The 21259-nt window shown below is 44.7% G+C and overlaps 1 protein-coding gene across 1 annotated transcript in view; it reads right to left on the bottom strand.

Moving 5' to 3' along the window:
* Window positions 1-21259, bottom strand: part of LOC139373700 (adhesion G protein-coupled receptor B2) — a 326533-nt gene that overhangs the window by 155368 nt on the left and 149906 nt on the right. The window contains exons 11-14 of the mRNA XM_071114575.1: window positions 19831-19939; window positions 19402-19548; window positions 10339-10417; window positions 9499-9601 (exon numbers count right to left, since the gene is read on the bottom strand). Of these exons, the coding sequence (XP_070970676.1) occupies window positions 9499-9601; window positions 10339-10417; window positions 19402-19548; window positions 19831-19939 (438 nt within the window). The remainder of the gene's footprint in view (window positions 1-9498; window positions 9602-10338; window positions 10418-19401; window positions 19549-19830; window positions 19940-21259) is intronic.

Genomic DNA, 21259 nt, shown 5'->3' with positions numbered 1-21259 from the left:
GCCCGGCCAGAGGAAGAGTTTATCTAGGCAGCCCGGCCAGAGGAAGCGTGTATCTAGGCAGCCCGGCCAGAGGAAGCGTGTATCTAGGCAGCCCGGCCAGAGGAAGCGTGTATCTAGGCAGCGTGGCCAGAGGAAGCGTGTATCTAGGCAGCCCGGCCAGAGGAAGCGTGTATCTAGGCAGCCCGGCCAGAGGAAGCGTGTATCTAGGCAGCGTGGCCAGAGGAAGCGTGTATCTAGGCAGCCCGGCCAGAGGAAGCGTGTATCTAGGCAGCCCGGCCAGAGGAAGCGTGTATCTAGGCAGCGTGGCCAGAGGAAGCGTGTATCTAGGCAGCCCGGCCAGAGGAAGCGTGTATCTAGGCAGCCCGGCCAGAGGAAGCGTGTATCTAGGCAGCCCGGCCAGAGGAAGCGTGTATCTAGGCAGCGTGGCCAGAGGAAGCGTGTATCTAGGCAGCGTGGCCAGAGGAAGCGTGTATCTAGCAGCCCGGCCAGAGGAAGCGTGTATCTAGGCAGCGCGGCCAGAGGAAGCGTGTATCTAGGCAGCCCGGCCAGAGGAAGAGTGTATCTAGGCAGCCCGGCCAGAGGAAGCGTGTATCTAGGCAGCCCGGCCAGAGGAAGCGTGTATCTAGGCAGCCCGGCCAGAGGAAGCGTGTATCTAGGCAGCGTGGCCAGAGGAAGCGTGTATCTAGGCAGCCCGGCCAGAGGAAGCGTGTATCTAGGCAGCCCGGCCAGAGGAAGCGTGTATCTAGGCAGCGTGGCCAGAGGAAGCGTGTATCTAGGCAGCCCGGCCAGAGGAAGCGTGTATCTAGGCAGCCCGGCCAGAGGAAGAGTGTATCTAGGCAGCGTGGCCAGAGGAAGCGTGTATCTAGGCAGCCCGGCCAGAGGAAGCGTGTATCTAGGCAGCCCGGCCAGAGGAAGCGTGTATCTAGGCAGCCCGGCCAGAGGAAGCGTGTATCTAGGCAGCGTGGCCAGAGGAAGCGTGTATCTAGGCAGCCCGGCCTGAGGAAGCGTGTATCTAGGCAGCCCGGCCAGAGGAAGCATGTATCTAGGCAGCCCGGCCAGAGGAAGCATGTATCTAGGCAGCCCGGCCAGAGGAAGCGTGTATCTAGGCAGCCCGGCCAGAGGAATCGTGGAAGACAACTCTTTGTTTCAGCTCACTCACATAACAGGTGTCATCTACATCACAAGTCCCTCAGAGCTCATTACTCTGATACCACGTGGCGTAGCAGCATTTTCTAGCATTCAGCCATCAATCACCAGTCAGACAGACTAGCCGTATGCTAACACTAGCTCCATTATGAGTGACAACAGGGTACGCCCACACTGTCTGCCTCAGTCTTTAGCACGGACACATCACATATTGACGGTGTCTGCATCAACAGTAGGCTCCCTTGCAAAAGACTGAGGAGAGAGATCTAACGCCTAACATCTGTGGATGGTAGTAATTATATTTTGTATAAATGATTTATTTATACACCAGCACCCACAGTACATCTTTATACTCATGATAACTCTAGAAACACTACCAATGTGTAGTGGGTTCACATATGTGTGTTGCTAGGAAGCCATTTTGAGCCACAAAAGTAAAACATTGTGTTGTAGAAGTGAGGACTGACAAAAGTTAGCTGCCCTGAGTATTCAAGACAGAGAAATACTTGAGAAAAGGTACTGCAGAATATCAAGTGTTCAACAGAACCATAGTGAAGACAATCACTACAAGGGTAGATGAGGGATGACCAGAGGAAGGACAGTCCTTGGCATCTGCCCTCCTGCATCTTAATCACACACACACACACACACACACACACACACACACACACACACACACACACACACACACACACACACACACACACACACACACACACACACACACACACACACACACACACACACACATACACACACACACTCACTCACTCACTCACTCATTGGTCATTGGAGAGGAGGATGGGCAGTTGGGACCAGATGTCTTCACAGTGAGGACAAGGCCCAGTACAGGGACCTCAACACACCCCTCCGCCTCCCCCTCAGCCTCTCCCCTCCCTTAACATCTGTCGCTATGAGGCTACTTCAGCATCTGGGCCTTGGCTTCCTGGCCAAGGTCACCACCCCCCCACAGCTGCAGGGTACTCACATATGCACGCGCGCGAACACACACTTGGCCAATGTCATCACCCCTAACAGATGCAGACCACAAGATTACCAAGAAATCCCAGAGAGAGTGGATATTACTCTCTGTGTGTGTGTGGCTGTGTGTGAGTGCACGTGTGTATTTGCGTGGATACAGGTCTACATTTGTGTCAGGATCTTACAACTCTAGTATACTCAGTGTATGTCCTACAAACTGCCCTACCACAGGGGTCTAGACCATAGCTGTTCTCTCACTGTAGGAATCTGAGGTTCCAAATGGAGAATCAGCATGTTGATTCTCAGCAGGAGACTTTCAACAAGGTCCTACTGACTTTGGATAGCTTCCTTCCCTGTCTCCTCTCAACATCTCTTTGGAACACAGCTGATATATGAAAGAGAGAGAGAGAGAGAGAGAGAGAGAGAGAGAGAGAGAGAGAGAGAGAGAGAGAGAGAGAGAGAGAGAGACAGAGACAGAGACAGAGACAGAGACAGAGAGACAGAGAGACTAAGAGAAGAGACTAAGAGAAAGGCAGTGATAGACAAACAGAGAAGATATACTGTAATACTAAGGCTATGACACATCATTATCAGGCTATGAGACATCATTATCAGGCTATGACACATCATTATCAGGCTATGATACATCATTATCAGGCTATGATACATCATTATCAGGCTATGATACATCATTATCAGTCTATGACACATCATTATCAGGCTATGACACATCATTATCAGGCTATGAGACATCATTATCAGGCTATGTCACATCATTATAAGGCTATGAGACATCGTTATGAGGCTATGAGACATCATTATCAGGCTATGTCACATCATTATGAGGCTATGAGACATCATTATGAGGCTATGAGACATCATTATCAGGCTATGTCACACCATTATAAGGCTATGAGACATCGTTATCAGGCTGATTCACATCAATGTCAGGCTGATTCACATCATTTCCAGGCTGATTCACATCATTATCAGGCCATGTCATAATAAGGCAATGACTGCTCCCCTATTACCTCTGAGCGTTAGTTCTATAATGTTTATAGCACATTATAGCTGGTCTACATTGTAACGGGTGAATGTAGTTTTATAACTAGTCTATGTACAAGGTTGGGGAGTAACGGAATACATGTATTGAATTGAAGAAGTTAAAGCTGCCTATCAACCATTGTTTTTGCTCCTGAGTGGCACAGCGGTCTAAGGCACTGCATCTCAGTGCAAGAGGTGTCACTGCAGTCCCTGGTTCGAATCCAGGCAGCATCACATTGGGAGTCCCATAGGGTGGTGCACAATTGGCCCAGAGTCGTACAGTTTGGCCGCGGTAGGCCGTCATTGTAAATAAGAATTTGTTCTTAACTGACTTGCCTAGTTAAATAAAGGTTCAATTTGAAAACAAACTGTGGACAGCCAGTGAAAAATGTGCTCCTGCACATTGCTACGGAATAAAAGTTTGAGGGAGTACCTCCTTTCTAAACTCCTCCTTGGTATTGTGCTCCATACTGTCAAAAACAAGTTTAATTTAAGAAGACCACAAGAAGGCATTTTATTGCTCAATCTAATTTGTTCTGATACATTTTTTTTATTCCAAAGGCTTAATTCCACATGCTCAAACTCCCAAACCTTTGATAGACTTAAACAGCTTCGAGATATCAGTGTCACCAACAAAAACATAAACAACAGAGGCATATGGCAGACATTTTTCACATGCAAATAGCACTTTTCGGTAGTGCTCAAAGCATGCCATTCCATGAGAGCAGCACTTATTTTTCAACCTGAAGCAATGAGCCCAATCAGTCATCCATGACAATAAAATCATAAACAACAGAGCAGGCTAATAAGTCCTTAGTTTTTGGGTTATGCTCAGGTAAAACAATTTAGCTAATCTGCATTTCCAAGACATGTTCTTGAAGATCAAGGGATATTAAGGGATATGTAGTGTAGTGGTGACTACCGAACAGCACCCTGACTCACCTATTGCTGCTCTTTTGACCCTATGATCACTCAGCTACACAGCTGATGCCCCCTGGACTGTTTCAATAACAGGGTACCTCATTTTGTTTACCTGTCGGCCCCAGCCTCGAACTCAGGTCCTGTATGTACCTAACTGACCCGCTCTGCCCATTCATCACCATTACCCATTGATGTCTTAGCTCTCCTGACCAACACCTGTGATTGCTTTATGCCTTCTCTCTAATGTCAATATGCCTTGTCTACTGCTGTCTTGGCTAGTTTTTACTGTTTTATTTCACTGTAGAGCCTTCAATCCCGCTCAAAATGCCTTAGATAGCTCTTTCATCCCACCCCACACACAGGCCCTGTAGCCCCTAGTTCCACTCCTATTCCCCAGGCGCTACTATTTGTTGACTTCTGTAACAGTAAAAGCCTTGGTTTCATGCATGTTAATTGCCCCCCATTTATCTTCAGAGTTTGTACTGTTAGGTGACCTAAACTGGGATATGCTTAACACCCCGGCTGTCCTACAATCTAAGCTAGATGCCCTCAATCTCACACAAATTATAACGGAACCTACCAGGTAGAACCCTAAATCCGTAAACAGGGGCACCCTATTAGATATCATCCTGACCAACCTGCCCTCTAAATACACCTCTGCTCTCTTCAACCAAGATCTCAGAAATCACTGCCTCATTGCCTGCGTCTGTAATGGGTCCGCAGTCAAATGACCAGCCCTCATCACTGTCAAACGCTCCCTATAACACTTCAGCGAGCAGGCCTTTCTAAACGACCTGGCCCAGGTATCCTGGAAGGATATTGACCTCATTCCGTCAGTAGAGGATGCCTGGTTATTCTTTAAAAGTGCTTTCCTCACCATCTTAAATAAGCATGCCCCATTCAAAAAAATTGGAACTAAGAACAGATATAGCCCTTGGTTCACTCCAGACCTGACGGCCCTCGACCAGCACAAAAACATCCTGTGGCGTTCTGCATTAGCATCGAATAGCCCCTGTGATATGAAACTTTTCAGAGAAGTTAGGAACCAATCTACACAGGCAGTTAGGAAAGCAAAGGCTAGCTTTTTCAAACAGAAATTTGCATCCTGTAGCACAAACTCCAAAAAGTTCTGGGACACTGTAAAGTCCATGCAGAATAAGAGAACCTCCTCCCAGCTGCCCACTGCACTGAGACTAGGAAACACTATCACCACTGATAAATCTACGATAATCGAGAATTCAATAAAAAAAAATCTATGGCTGGCCACACTTTCCACCTGGCTACCCCTACCCGGGTCAACAGCTCTGCGCCCCCCACAGCAACTTGCCCAAGCCTCCCCGTTTCTCCTTCACCCAAATCCAGATAGCTGATGTTCTGAAAGAGCTGCAAAATCTGGACCCCTACAAATCAGCTGGGCTAGACAATCTGGACCCTCTCTTTCTAAAATTATCCGCCACAATTGTTGCAACCCCTTTTACTAGCCTGTTCAATCTCTCTTTCGTATCGTCTGAGAACCCTAAAGATTGGAAAGCTGCCACAGTCATCCAGTTGAGAACAAGTTCTCATTTACAACTGTGACCTGGCCAAGATAGACCAAAGCAGTGCGACAGAAACAACACAGAGTTACACATGGAACATTGGCTGGTCCTCACGACATATTCGTCGCCAAACCCACTGGCTCCAGGTCATTTATAAGTCTTTGCTAGGTAAAGACCTGCCTTATCTCTGCTCACTGGTCAACATAGCATCACCCACTCGTAGCATGCGGTTCAGCTGAGGGGTATTTCACTGGTCATCCCCAAAGTCAACACCCCCTTTGGCCGCCTTTCCATCCAGTTCTCTGCTGCCAATGACTAGAACGAATTGCAAAAATCACTGAAGTTGGAGACTTATATCTCCCTCACTAACTTTAAGCGTCAGCTGTCAGAGCAGCTTACCGATCGCTGCAGCTGTACACAGCCCATCTGTAAATAGCCCACCCAACTACCTACCTCATCCCCATATTTGTTTTTGTTTTTCTGCTCTTTTGCACACCAGTATTTCTACTTGCACATCCTCATCTGCACATCTATTACTCCAGTGTAAATGTATAAAATCTAATTAATTTGCCACTATTGGCCTACTTATTGTCTTACCTCCTTACTTCATTGGCACACACCGTGTACAGATTTTTTTTTATTGTGTTATTGACTGAACGTTTGTTTATCCCATGTGTAACTCTGTGTTGTTGTTTGTGTCGCATTGCTTTGCTCTAACTTGGCCAGGATGCAGTTGTAATTGAGAACTTGTTCTCAACTGGCCTACCTATTTAAATTAAGGTGAAAAAACAATTAAGTGAACTGGAATGACTGAAAATCAGAAAGACTTTGGTTTTTAATGTAAAGATATAGCCTAATCATATCATTATCTGTAAATGAAAGCAATGGGTTAGAAGAAGCCTACATAACCAACTCATAAAATAAAATGCAACATCCATTTATGACCAGCTATGTAAACTCTTACATTGATTAATCTTGCAATAGATCTTGTTTAATGTGTAATATTCATGTTTATCTTCTTCTAATGCCTCTTGAGGGGAAAGTCATCTAAAAATAACTGAAAATAAATCAGATTACGCTACCGAGTTTGGGTAATCCAAAAGTTACGTTATTGAATGGCGCCAGAGGGGATGGGATGGCTGCCGTTTTACAGGCTCCTAACTAATTGTGCTAGTTTGTTCGCATTGTTTGTAACTTATTTTGTACATAACGTTGATGCTACTGTCTCTTATGACCAAAAAGAGCTTCTGGATATCAGAACAGTGATTGCTCACCTCGAACTGGACAAAGATTTTTTTATTAATGAGTCTGACGCAAAATATATAATGTTGCTCCCAGACAAGGCCCAAATCCCGGTAATTCACATGAAGAAAATAAGGAAATACAGGGGGCAGAGATCAGGGTGCCTTGTGAGAATTCGTAGGCGAGTGGTAAACTCAGCTCTACCATGCGTTCTATTGGCCAAAGTGCAATTACTGGAGAATAAATTGGATGAGCTCCGTTCGAGACTATCCTACCAACGGGACATTAAAAAACGTTAATATCTTATGTTTCACCGAGTCGTGGCTGAACAACAACACTAGCTAGCACAGACTGGAATATGTTCTGGGATTCATTCAATGGCATCATCAATAAGTCCATTGACAACGTCGTCCCCACAGTGACCGTACCTACATATCCCAACCAGAAGCCATGGATTACAGGCAACATCCACACCGAGCTAAAGGCTAGAGCTGCCGCTTTCAAGGAGCGGGTCTCTAATCCGGAAAATGTATATGAAATCCTGTAATGCCCTCAGCCGAAACACCAAACAGTCAAAGGGTCAATACAGGACTAAGATTGAATCCTACTACACTGGCTCTGACACTCGGACAACAAAGTGAAATACAGCAGTGAGCTGCCCAGTGACGCAAGCCTACCAGAGGCTTAGTCCCCTCCTATACTCCCTGTTCACCCACAACTGTGTGGCCAAGCACGACTCCAACACCATCATTAAGTTTGCTGACGACACAACAGTGGTAGGCCTGATCACCAACAATGATGAGACAGCCTATAGGGAGGAGGTCTAATACCTGGCAGTGTGGTGCCAGGACAACAACCTATCCATCAACATGAGCAAGACAAAGGAGATGATTGTGGACAACAGAAAAAGGAGGGCCGAACACGCCCCCATTCACATCGACAGGGCTGTAGTGCTGCGTTTCGAAGTTCCTTGTTGTCCACATCACCAACAAACTATCATGGTCCAAACACACCAAGAAAGTAATGAAGAGGGCACGACAACACCTTTTCCCCTCAGGAGACTGGAGATTTGAGATGGGTCCCCAGATCCTCAAAAAGTTATACAGGTGCACAATCGAGAGCATCCTGTCCAGTTGCATCACCAACTGGTATGGCAACTGCTTGGCATCCGACCGTAACACGAAACCCAAACCGGCTGCGCGTGTGCGCCATCGTGCACCATCGTGCATAAATTGATTTTGTCCACCACACCAAACGCAATTACGAAAAGCAGGTTAAAATATCAAAACAAACTCAACCAATTACATTAATTTGGGGACAGGTCGAAAAGCATTAAACATGTATGACAATTTAGTTTGCTAGCTTGCATATGCTAGTTAATGTGTCCTATTTAGCTAGCTTGCTGTTGTTAGCTAATTTGTCCTGGGATATAAACATTGAGTTGTTATTTTACCTGAAATGCACGAGGTCCTCCACTCCGACAATTAATCCACACATAAAACGGTCAACCGAATCGTTTCTAGTTTGCTCTCCTCCTTCCAGCCTTTTCATCTTTGAACTTATATAGTGATTGGCATCTAAACTTTCATAGTATTACCACGACTACCGGCAAAACAGTTTGTCTTTCAATCACCCACGTGGGTATAACCAATGAGGAGATGGCACGGGGTACCTGCTTCTTTAAACCAATGAGGAGATGGGAGAGGCAGGGCTTGCAGTGCGATCTGCGTCAGAAATAGGAATGACATCTATTTTAGCACTTGGCATCGCAGACGCTCGTTGGCGCGCGAGAGCAGTGTGGGTGCAATAATTGAATAACATGGATTTCTAACTATATTTTGCAACGCTCGCACACGCAATGTGTCCGGTCTGGTCAGCATGTAAGGCACTACAGAGGGTAGTGCGTACAGCCCAGTACTTTACCGGGACCATGCTTCCTGCCATCCAGGAACCTACAGTATATACTCAGCTGTGTCAGAGGAAGGCCCAAAAAATTGTCAAAGACTCCAGTCACCCAAGTCATAGATAGTTCTCTCTGCTACCACACGGCAAGCGGTACCGGAGCGCTAAGTCTAGGTCCAAAAGGCCCTTGACAGATTCTACACCAAAGTCATAAGATTGCTGAAAAATGCATCAAATGGCCACCCAGACTATTTGTATTATTTTTTTTACACTGCTTTTACACTACCTGCATGTACAAATGACTTCGATTAACCTGTACCCCCACACAATGAATCGGCACCGGTACCCCCTGTATATAGCCTCATTATTGTTATTTTATTGTGTCACTTTCACTTTAGTTTATTTAGTAAATATTTTCTTAACTCTATAATCTTAAAAGTGCATTGTTGGTTTGGGGCTTGTAAGTAAGCATTTCACTGTAAGGTCTACTACACCTGTTGTATTCAGCATTTCACTGTAAGGTCTACTACACCTGTTGTATTCAGCATTTCACTGTAAGGTCTACTACACCTGTTGAATTCTGTGCATGTGACAAATAACATTTTATTTTATTTTACTGACGACAATTACGGACAGGTAATTACTAACGGATTACATTTAGAAAGTAACCTACCCAACCCTGTCTATGTAGGGTTATAACCAGGCTATGTCATGTTATACTTACATTGAGCAGTGGGGACAGCTCCACCACTACCATGGGTTCACTGGGTTTGGGTTCTGGTCGGACCGTCACCGTCAGAATCTTCGAGTTGATCACAGCAGGGGCACTGAAAGAGAGAGAGAGAGAGAGAATGGAATGAGTCTGGTTAAAAATCACAAAAGAGCAAGTTTTCAGGGTTGAGTGGGGTGGAAAGGGTAAGGGGGATGTTGTGTGTGTGTGTGTGTGTGTGTGCATGTGTGTGTGTACGCGTATCATCAAGCCTCAGTAGTAGGCACATGGCACCTGACCCCCATGGAGCATTTGGGAGGCTTCTGAGGGTGATCTCTTAAAGCTAATGAGACACAGAGCCCTAAACAAACTCACAGTCCTTAACATATTAGCATTCAACAGACGACAGCCCCACAACTAGTTCCACGACACTACCATAGGCCTCTACACAGGACCTAGTCTGCATCCCAAATCGCACCCTATAGGGCCCTGGTCAAAAGTAGCGCTCTACATAGGGAAAAGGGTGCCATTGGGATGTAGGCCCTAGTCAGCCACACATCGAAAAGAGCCCTGACCTGGATAATAGCACAAGGACCCTGGAGAAACAACATATGGAGAAAGAGAAGGAGAGGAGTGAGAGAGGGGGTATACAGAGACGTAACATTTAGGGAGAAAATAACCAATAGACAGGGAAGGTAGAAATAAAAGGGAGATGGTTCTCTTGTCATTGTTAATGGATATCATTACAGCTCTTTTGGACTTGAAGTGTATCATTCGGTAGTGCCCTATAAAGGGAAAAGGGTGCCATTTGTGATGCAGACCTGATGATGGAATTGGAAGAGGAAGAACACTCACTTAGGGGCAGGTAGGATGACTCCTAAGGTCCGATACAGGATGGCTCCGATGACAAAATATGAAGTCTCTGTTTCTGTTTCTGAAAAACACCAACACAATACACATGCAATACTATTAACAGCAGAGAACCTGTTGAGGTCGAAGGTTAAAAGTTCACCAACCAGCTGAGAAGAGCTGAGATCCAATAGATAATGACATTTAGAGGTGCACAGAAGTGAAATTATAAAAAACTCTCTTGTACTGAACTCAAAACTCCATCCAGTCTTCCTCCTATCTCCTTATCCCCCCATCTCTTCCCCTTTTCAACTCCCTCTTTGCTTCCTCTTTTCAGAACTTTTCTATCCATTTTTGTTTGTTCCCTCCCTCCTGCCATACCCTTTTCACCTCTTCGTCCCTTTCAATAGGCCAAAGAGTCTCTTGCTCCTCTGTGCTTCCTCTGATTTCCCCCACTCTTTCTCTCCCTTAATCCCTCTCTCCCCCAGAGCAGTGTCTCTGAGAGAACAGCTGGCTCCCATAGAGAGGCAGTGTCCCTCTGTAAATGTCACCCTGTCTGGAGGGAGGGATAGAGGGAGGAAGAGGGGAGGGATGAAGGAGGAAGGGAAAGAAGGGAGGAGGGAGGGATAGAGGAGGCAGGGAAGGAAGGAGAGAGGGAGATAACTCAGTCTGAAAGATGAGTCTCTCCACCTCTTTCTCCCTCCCTGGCCCCTTCAGCTGAGAAGAAGAGCAGAGAGATGGAGGAAGTAGAAACGAGAATAAAGGAGGGAATATGCTCTCATCACGCGTGACTCATCATGAGTCATCCAAAATCTAACAGAGAGAGAGAGAGAGAGAGAGAGAGAGAGAGAGAGAGAGAGAGAGAGAGAGAGAGAGAGAGACAGAGACAGAGACAGAGACAGAGACAGAGAGACAGAGAGACTAAGAGAAGAGACTAAGAGAAAGGCAGTGATAGACAGACAGAGAAGATATACTGTAATACTAAGGCTATGACACATCATTATCAGGCTATGAGACATCATTATCAGGGAGAGAGAGAGAAGATCAAAGTTGACGATGGAGAGCTGTCACTGGGATGGATCCCAATTGAAGGCTGTGTGCATGAACATGTAGATGAGATGCCCACTGCAATGTGGGTAAAAGCGTCTGGGGGGGAGGGAGGGTTGACAGTCCTACTACACTTGATCAGACCACAAACTCATTACCAGAGACTGGTAAACATTGCACATTATAATTACAAAATACATTAAAAACGAATGTATCAAAATAAAATGTAAGATACTTTTGCTAAGTATTGTATTTAAAATACAAAAATACAATTGCAAGTTGCCAGCCGAACAGCAACAGCATTCTCAGTAATGGTTACAGACACGTCTTACTTGCTATAACTGTGATATGTTGTTGTTTATCTACCTTCGTTTTTTGTATTTTTATTAAGATCCCCATTAGCTGTTGCAAAAGCAGCAGCTACTCTTCCTGGGGTCCACACAAAACATAAAACAGAATTACATAACATAGAACATCAATAGACAAGAACAGCTCAAAGACAGAACTACATACATTTTTAAAAAAGACACACGCAGTCTACATACCAATGCATACACACAAACTCTCTAGGTCAAATAGGGGAGAGGTGTTGTGCCGTGAGGTGTTGCTTTATCTTGTTTTTTGAAACCAGGTTTGCTGTTTATTTGAGCAACATGAGACGGAAGAAAGTTCCATGCAATTGGGCTCAATATAATACTGTACGCTTTCTTGAATTTGTTCTGGATTTGGGGACTGTGAAAAGACCTCAGGTGGCATGTGTGGTGGGATAAGTGTGTGTAAATTGACTATGCAAACAATTTGGGATTTTCAACACATTCATGTTTTTTATAAAAGAAGAAGTGATGCAGTCCATCTCTCCTCAACTCTTAGCCAAGAGAGACTGGCATGCATAGAATTTATATCAGCCCTCTGATTACAATTAAGAGCAAAACGTGCCACTCTGTTCTGGGCCAGCTGCAGCTTAACTAGGTCTTTCCTTGCATCACTGGACCACACGACTGGACAATAATCAAGATTAGACAAAACTAGAGCCTGCAGGACATGCTTTTTGGAGTGTGGTGTTAAAAAAGCAGAGCATCTCTTTATTACGGACAGACCTCTCTTACAACCACTGAATCTATATGTTTTGACCATGACAGTTTACAATTTAAAGTAACAGCAAGTAATTTAGTCTCCTCAACTTGTTCAACAGCCACATCATTCATTACCAGATTCAGCTGAGTTGAACACACTGTCACGTTGGATAAGAGTGTCTGCTAAATGACCAAAATGTATATACTGTATATGTGAAAATGAACAACTGCAAAGCACATTGGGTATTGTCATTGGCCTTGTTTCTGGGCGGAGCTCATTAGAGTAATACTTTTTACATCTACATCTACATTTAGGTAATTTAGGAGACACTTATCACACCATAGTGCCATCCCACTTTTGATACCAATGTAGGGTGAACGGGGGCTACACAATTGTGAACCTCAGTAGCAATACAAGGATATAACATTCACAAAAGAGACCGTAATGCCAATGGGGGAGGTGTTGCTGTATACCAAGGTGTTTACAAACCCTACAGGAACTACAGTATATCATCCACATGTATTGATCACAGTTTTACAAGATCTGTAGAACTTGGTTCTAAGGCTGTATTCATAACCATTGGATGCAGTGATCACAATATACTGTAATGGCTACAACCAGGAAAGCCAAGGTTCTAAAAGCTGGGCCTAAAATAGTCTATAAGAGATCATACAAAAGAAGTTGCTGTGACTCTTACGTGGAAGATGTTAAATATATGTGTTGGTCTGATGTGATTAATAAGGAGCATCCAGACACTGCACTTGCTTCTTTTTTTTCTCCAATTATTTCTAAACTGGCACCTGTTAAGAAACGGATTGTTAGAACTGTTAAGGATCCATGGATTGATGAGGAATTGAAAAACTGTATGGTTGAAAGAGATGGGGCAAAAGGAGTGGCTAATAAGTCTGGCTGCACATCTGACTGGCTGAATTACTGCAAATTGAGAAATGATGTGACTAAACTCTACAAAAAGAAGAAGAAACTGTACCAGGAAGCCAAGATCAATGGGAAAAACTACTTGGGAGTGCTTTAAATGAAATTATGGGCAGAAAGACAAATTCTACTCCTTCTTTGAACGAAGCATATGTATAATTCATCACAATACCATTTGATGATGCCAATTATTTTTATGATTACTTCCTTGGCAAAGTGGGCAAAGTTAGGCAGGAAATGCCAACAATGAACAGTGAGCCATTGCATTCATGCAACAACCAAAAAAGCATTCTAAGTTAGAATGTTGTTATTATTGTTATTGATCAATAATGGCAAACCTCTTGGCATTGAGCATTTAGATTGGATAGCTAGGATGGTAGCTGACTCTATAGCCACTCCTATCTGTCAAATCTTTAATCTGAGCCTAGAGGAAAGTGTTTGTCCTCAGGCCAAAGTCATTCCGCTACCCAAGAATGGTAAAGAGGCCTTTACTGGTTCTAACAGCCGACCTATCAGCTGCTGCCAGCTCTTAGCAAACTGTTGTAAAACATGGTGTTTGACCAAATACAATCCAATTTCCCTGTAAACAAATGAACAACAGAGTTTCAGCATGTTTATAGAGAAGAGCATTCATCTCAAACTGACACAAAGCTCCACAAAGCAAGTCCTGCAGGCTCTAGTTTTATCTTATCTTGATTATTGTCCAGTCACATGGTCAAGTGCTGCAAAGAAGGACCTAGTTAAGCTGCAGCTGGCCCAGAACAGAGACATGTTTAGCTCTTCATTGTAACCAAAGGGTGAATATCAATACTATGTATGCAAGTCTCTCTTGGCTAAGAGTTGAGGCAAGACTGACTGCATCACTTCTTGTTTTTGTAAGAAACATTAATGTGCTGGATATTCCAAATTGTTTGCATAGTCAACTCATACACAGTACTGACACACACACTTACCAGACCATACATGCCACCAGGGGTCTTTTCACAGTCCCAGGTATAGAAAAAATTCAAGGAAATGTACAATATTATATAGAGCCATAATTGCACAGAAGTTAACTGCAAACCTGGCTTCAAAAAACAAATAAAGCAACACCTCACGGCCCAACGTCTATCCCCCTGTGACCTACTTTTTGTGTGTATGTACTGACAAGTTTGTGTAACCAATAGATACACATACACACACACATACACAGAGCGAGAGAGAGAGGGAGATGAAAATATGTCAATAAAACACGTATTTAAAATACATGTAACAGAAATACTGCCCAACTCTGCTCATTACAGACAACCTGATTGAGACCAGGAGACCATTATGTCGCAAAGCGTTTTAAATCGGTGTCGGCTAGCTGAAATGGGAAATCTTGAGACGGTCATCTGTATTGAATGAGAGGATATCCAGATTGAGATGAAGCACCAAGCATCCATGAAAGCCAGTTAAATCTAAAGACATGGCCGACATGCATTTGAGATCCATTGCAGCTGTAAGTTAAGCGTAAGTCAAGGGTCAACTGTTGCATGGGTTGTATTATTGTGCTGGGTAGAAATGAATAAACCATGTTATGTATCCATTTCTTTATTACACCCTGAACTTCTGGCCTGTCATTGGATCATTATCTTTTCTGAGGTTGAATGTGTGTGTGTACTGTATGTGTGAGTGTGAGCTAGTGCATGGCTCTATGTGATTATCTGTGTGTGTATATGTGTGTCTTAGCCTCTCTATATATCTGGGTCAGTGTCATCCTACGGATCAGTGAACAAGGCTGGTCTTGGGCTGTGGAGCAAGTCATGAGCCTATCATAGGCCAGTGTGTGTGTGTGTGTGCGTGAGTGTGCGTGTGTATGCATGCGTGTGTGTGCATATGTGTGTGTGTGTGTGCATGTGTCCACACTTGCACTTTGTTTGTGCTACAGCAAGTCTTGAGCCTAGTGAGCCTATCAGTGGGACTGTCTGTGGGAGAATGGCTTTGATGACAGGTGTAATGACCAAACACGATGATAAACATCCGATCACTGGTCACAATGAGCTCTCTGCACGGCCACTCTGACCTCTCATCAGCAGCGTCATTCTCTTGCCATCACTCTGACTATACAGGGTGAGACAGAGGGAGAGAAAGGCCCTGTCAGAGAGGGGGGGAGGCAGAGAGAGCGATAGAGAAAGTGATAGAGATAGAGAAAGGGAAGGAGAGAGAAATAGATGGTGAGAGGGGAAGACAAATCGAGAGAGATGGAGAGCGAGAGAGCGAGTGGGTGAGAGAGCGAGAGAGAGAGGAGCTGTGTCCTCAGAGCCAGACAGAGACCCCAGACACTGCTGACACCATTGTAACCTTTCATGGGCATGGCAAGAGGCACACATGAAGTCAGGGTGTGCATGTGTGTGTGTGCATGTGTGTGTGAGTGTAATTTCCTGTGGGGCCTTTGTTATTCTGAGGGGGCAGAGGTCAAGATCAGAAACAGAGATATACTCATCTCTTTCTCTATGTCTGTCGCTCTGTCCCTATTTATCTGTTTCTATGCACTTTTTACCCCAATTACTCCCCCAAATCTTTGCTTTCCCCCTGTGTCTACAGGGAATACAGGTTGATTGTGAGCTGTGCAGATCCATTTCCCATTCCTCTCAAAATGTTTTGAAAAAGCTGTTGCGCAGCAACTCAATGCCTTCCTGAAGACTAGCAATGTATACGAAACTCTTCAGTTTGGTTTTAGACCCCATCCTAGCAATGAGACTGCACTCGTGAAGGTGGTAAATGACCTTTTAATGGCGTCAGACCAAGGCTCTGCATCTGTCCTCGTGCTACTAGACCTTAGTACTGCTTTTGATACCATCGATCACCACATTCTTTAGGAGAGATTGGAAACCCAAATTGGTCTACATTTTCTGGCCTGTTTTAGATCTTATCTGCCGGAAAGACATCAGTTCGTCTCTGTTGATGGTTTGTCCTCTGTACTTGTACTTGTCAGTGTACCTCGAGGCTCCGTTTTAGGACCTCTATTGTCTTCGCTATATATTTTACCTCTTGGTGATGTCATTTGGAAACATAATGTTAACTGCTATGGGGACGATACACAGCTGTACATTTCGATGAAACATGGTGAAGCCCCAAAATTGCCCTCCTTGGTTGCCTGTGTTTCAGACATAAGGAAGTGGATGGCGGCAAATGTTTTACTTTCAAACTCAGACAAAACAGAGACGCTAGTTCTAGGTCCCAAGAAACAAAGAGATCTTCTATTGGATCTCACAATTAATCTTGATGGTTGTACAGTCGTCTCAAATGAAACTGTGAAGGACCTCGGCGTTACTCTGGACCCTGATCACTCTTTTGATGAACATATCAAGACTGTTTCAAGGACAGCTTTTTTCCATCTACGTAACATTGCAAAAATCAGAAACGTTCTGTCCAAAAATGATGCAGAAAAATGTATCCATGCTTTTGTCACTTCTATGTTAGACTACTGCAATGCTCTACTTTCCGGCTACCCGGATAAAGCACTAAATACGCTCCAGTTAGTGCTAAACACGGCTGCTAGAATCTTGACTAGAACCAAAACATTGTGTCATATTACTCTAGTTCTAGCCTCTTTACACTGGCTTCCTGTTAAGGCTAGGGCTGATTTCAAGGTTTTACTGCTAACCTACATAGCATTACACGGGCTTGCTCCTACATAGCTCTCCTATTTGGTCCTGCCGTACCTACACATAAGCTACAGTCACAAGACGCAGTCCTCCTAATAGAGCTCAATTTTTATGGAATGGTCTGCCTATCCATGTGAGAGACGCAGACTCAGTCTCGACCTTTAAGTATTTATTGAAGACTCATCTCTTCAGTGGGTCCTACCATTGAGTGTAGTCTTGCCCAGGAGTGTGAAGGTGAACGGAAAGGCACTGGAGCGACGAACCATCCTTGCTGTCTCTGCCTGGCCGGTTCTCCTGTCTCCACTGGGATTCTCTGCCTCTAACCCTATTACGGTGGCTGAGTCACTGGCTTAGTGGTGCTCTTCCATGCTGTCCCTAGGAGGGGTGCGTCACTTGGGTGGGTTGAGTCTCTGACGTGATCTTCCTGTCCGGGTTGGCGTCCCCCTCGGGTTCGTGCTGTGGGGGAGATTTTCGTTGGATACACTTGGACTTGGGGTAGTAAGTCTCAGGGTAGTAAGTTGGTTGTTGAAGATATTCCTCTAGTGTTGTGGGGTCTGTGCTTTGGCAAAGTGGGTGGAGTTATATCCTGCCTGGCTGGCCCTGTCCGGGGGTATAGTCGGATCGGTCCACAGTGTCTCCCAACCCCTCCTGTCTCAGCCTCCAGTAATTATGCTGCAATAGTTTATGTGCCGGGGGGCTAGGGTCAGTCTGTCATATCTGGAGTATTTCTCCTGTCTTATCCGGTGTCCTGTGTGAATTTAAGTATGCTCCCTCTAATTCTCTCTCTCTCTCTCTCTCTCTCTCTATCTCTTTCTCTTTCTCTCGGAGGACCTGAGCCCTAGGACCATGTCCATGCTACCTTGTCCTGACCTGCTGTTTTCGACTCTCTCTCTCTACCGCACCTGCTGTCTCTAATGCTGAATGATCGGCTATGAAAAGCCAATTGACATTTACTCCTGAGGTGCTGACCTGTTGCACCCTCTACAACCACTGTGATTATTTGTATTTGACCCTGCTGGTCATCTATGAACGTTTGAACATCTTGGCCATGTTCTGTTATAATCTCCACCCTGCACAGCCAGAAGAGGACTGGCCACCCCTCAGAGCATGGTTCCTCTCTAGGTTTCTTCCTAGGTTCCTGCCTTTCTAGGGAGTTTTTCCGAGCCACCGTGCTTCTACATCTGCATTGCTTGCTGTTTGGCATCTGCTGATGTAAAAAGGGCTTTATAAATCAATTTGATTGATTGATTGATTTGAAAAGGAGCTCAAAGTAGGACGTGAGACAATCCTTCACTGTTATGGTAGTATAATGATTGATTTGGGTTAAAAGTTGGAGGATTTTAGGCTAGGCCTTACGATTGAGAATCTTATCTCTGACAGGGTCATGACCTCCAACTTTGTACAGACGACCAGGCTTGTTACTTTCTCTTGCTGTTTAGAGATTATATAATAAAGTGTGTGTTTTGAGGACTTCTAACATAACTTACTCTAAAGCCCTATTTGCACGGGACTAGTATTACTATGGAACGTTGGTTACATAATTATTACCCTAGTATTTCTGTTCTTCCATAGGACGATTCGGACAGCATAATTATCCAAATTGACCGTTATGACCCTAGCCTGGAGGCTATAGGCGTGAAGATAGTGTATTTCAACTTGTCTAGGGATAGCCTAATTATGGGTTTCAATTCAGAAAAGGCAGCAAGAACAACTAACTGTTTCCAGATCATTGAATTAACTGACATATTTGTCGATTTATCAATTCCTTGGCACAAAATCATCCGCTTAATGTTTTAAAAGATAAGTATTTTAGTAGGCACTGGGAAAGTTGATATATGACAACACAGATCATTTATCTGAAGGCTACATGCACAGCACTCTGTTTTCAGCAAACTGGTCTGCAGCACCTGTTAAACTCTGTAATACCCCTCAAAACACAGGGGTGTCAATTCGCACAGGATATGTATTATCAGAGGCCCTTTCCTGAAAAGCAGAATGTTTTTAGAGCTGGGATAATATCCTTCCCGCCAAGACAAAATTATTGATATGGTAGATTTGGATGGGATTAATATTACGAATGAGCTGACTTTAAACCAGTCCTTAGGTTTAGGACAACCTGTATTACTCTTCACACACCTTGTGAGGACATCTTGACGTAAGTGTGGTGAAGTCAGGGAGAGTCTTCAGAGGATGTTTGAAGACACATTTCATTATGAGGAGTGTGATTATGATGATGAAGATGATGATGAAGACGCCGGCAACAACGACGATGGCGATGATGATGACAATGTAGACCACATCAATGAAGCTGCTGATGATGGCGATGTTGAAGATGGCAATAATTCTGATGGGGGCGACGATGATGATGAAGATCATGATCTCTCACCATCGGAGGTGAGGGTGAAGACTTCTTTGGGGATGTAGAGTTTGTCTTCAGCAGATCGAGCCCAGTCCTTCATGCCCCTCCTACCCTTCATGGGGAAGTTGATGTCACTGGACACCGCTGTCACAGGCTCTCGCTGTATTGTTATCACTATGGAGACAAAACATATTGTAATCAATATGGAGACAAAACAAATCGTTATCGCTATGGAGACAAAACACATAGTTATCCTTATGGAGACATACAGAAAACATGAGCTGACGTCCAACCAAAATAGGTAGAGATGTGCTGACTAAAGGAAAGGCAAATAATGTGAACAAAAAATTCAGAATTTAGTTATTAACTTGGGAGCGTTGAAGATAAGGTTGAAAAATTATGGAAAGTTAAGGGAATTTTGCAACCCTACCTGTGAGTGTTAAACTGACTACTCACTGAGGTTGTTGGTGACCACCAGGAAACTCTGGAAGGGTTTCTGATCATCTCCTATCAGATGGATGAAGTCCTCCAAGATACGCATGAGATGGGCCGCACCAGGAGAAACCTGGGAAGGAGGAGAGAAGAAGGGAGGGAGAAAGAGAAAGATGGAGGAGGGAGAGAGAGAGAGAAGGAGGGAGCAAGAGAGAGAGAAAGAGAGAGACAGATAGGCAGGCAGGCAGGCAGGCAGGCAGGCAGGCAGGCAGGCAGGCAGGCAGGCAGGCAGGCAGGCAGACAGACAGACAGACAGACAGAGGCAGGCAGGCAGGCAGGCAGGCAGGCAGGCAGGCAGGCAGACAGACAGACAGACAGACAGACAGACAGACAGACAGACAGACAGACAGACAGACAGACAGACAGACAGACAAAGGGGGAGAGAGAGAGACAGAGAGACAGAGAGACAGACAGACAGACAGACAGACAGACAGACAGACAGAGTTAGGCAGACAGACAGACAGACAGACAGACAGACAGACAGACAGACAGACAGACAGACAGACAGACAGACAGAGAAAGGAGGAGAGAGAGAAAGGGGAGGGTGTAAGAAAGAGGGCGGGAGAGAGATAGATAGAGAAGAGAGAAGGGGGAGGGAGCGAGAGATATAAAGAGAGAATGGGGGAGGAGGGTGAGAGAAGGAAGAGTGTTAGAGTGACAGAGAGAGAACAATATCGTGAAATCGACTCTCTTTCATAAACAAATATTGAATGAATCACTCTCATTTATGTATTTTGCTCTCTCTCTCATTTCATGCACCAAGCTAAGTATCTCTTCTGTTCCTGTTAAGTTCATGTTACCTCAAGGAAGTGTCACAAGAAAGAATCACCAATAACCCTGCAGCCATTACCACCCAGAGCCTCCATCCTCCCAACCCATTACAACAGTTATTGGCTTGATCCTCTATCCAACCAACCCATTACAACAGTCATTGGCTTGCTCGTACTCGTTAGCCGTTAACTAAGTGCAGCTAAATAGCAGACATTGGACATAATGCCTTTTAGTGTACGTTGTTGGATTCGACATTTTGAACATTGAGATATACATAAATGATAGAGAAGAAGCATTGAATAAGAAGTGAAAGAGCCTGGGTTTTATGTCAGAAGTAAATGGTTCTCTGTAGGAAGACAGATTAGCTTTGCAATGTGTTGGGTGGAAGGGAGGAGAGCAACGTGTTGAGATAGGGCAGACAGATGGACATCTGTGGATTAGTGGAAGGAGGGGTTGAGGTCAGGAGGTGAGGACAGCTGAGGCTGCATCTCAAATGGCTCAGTATTTCCTATATAGCGCACCACTATTAACCACCACTATTAACCATAGCTCTATAGGCCCACAGAAGTTCCCTACGCCATGACCTCTTCCTTCCCTCTCTCTCCAGATGAAATCCTGTGAG

Source organism: Oncorhynchus clarkii, chromosome 18 (assembly GCF_045791955.1).
Source record: "Oncorhynchus clarkii lewisi isolate Uvic-CL-2024 chromosome 18, UVic_Ocla_1.0, whole genome shotgun sequence".
NCBI classification, from domain to species: Eukaryota; Metazoa; Chordata; class Actinopteri; order Salmoniformes; family Salmonidae; genus Oncorhynchus; species Oncorhynchus clarkii.
The sequence above is the reverse complement of the archived record's forward strand: the minus strand, read 5'-3'. Positions and strand labels throughout refer to the sequence as shown.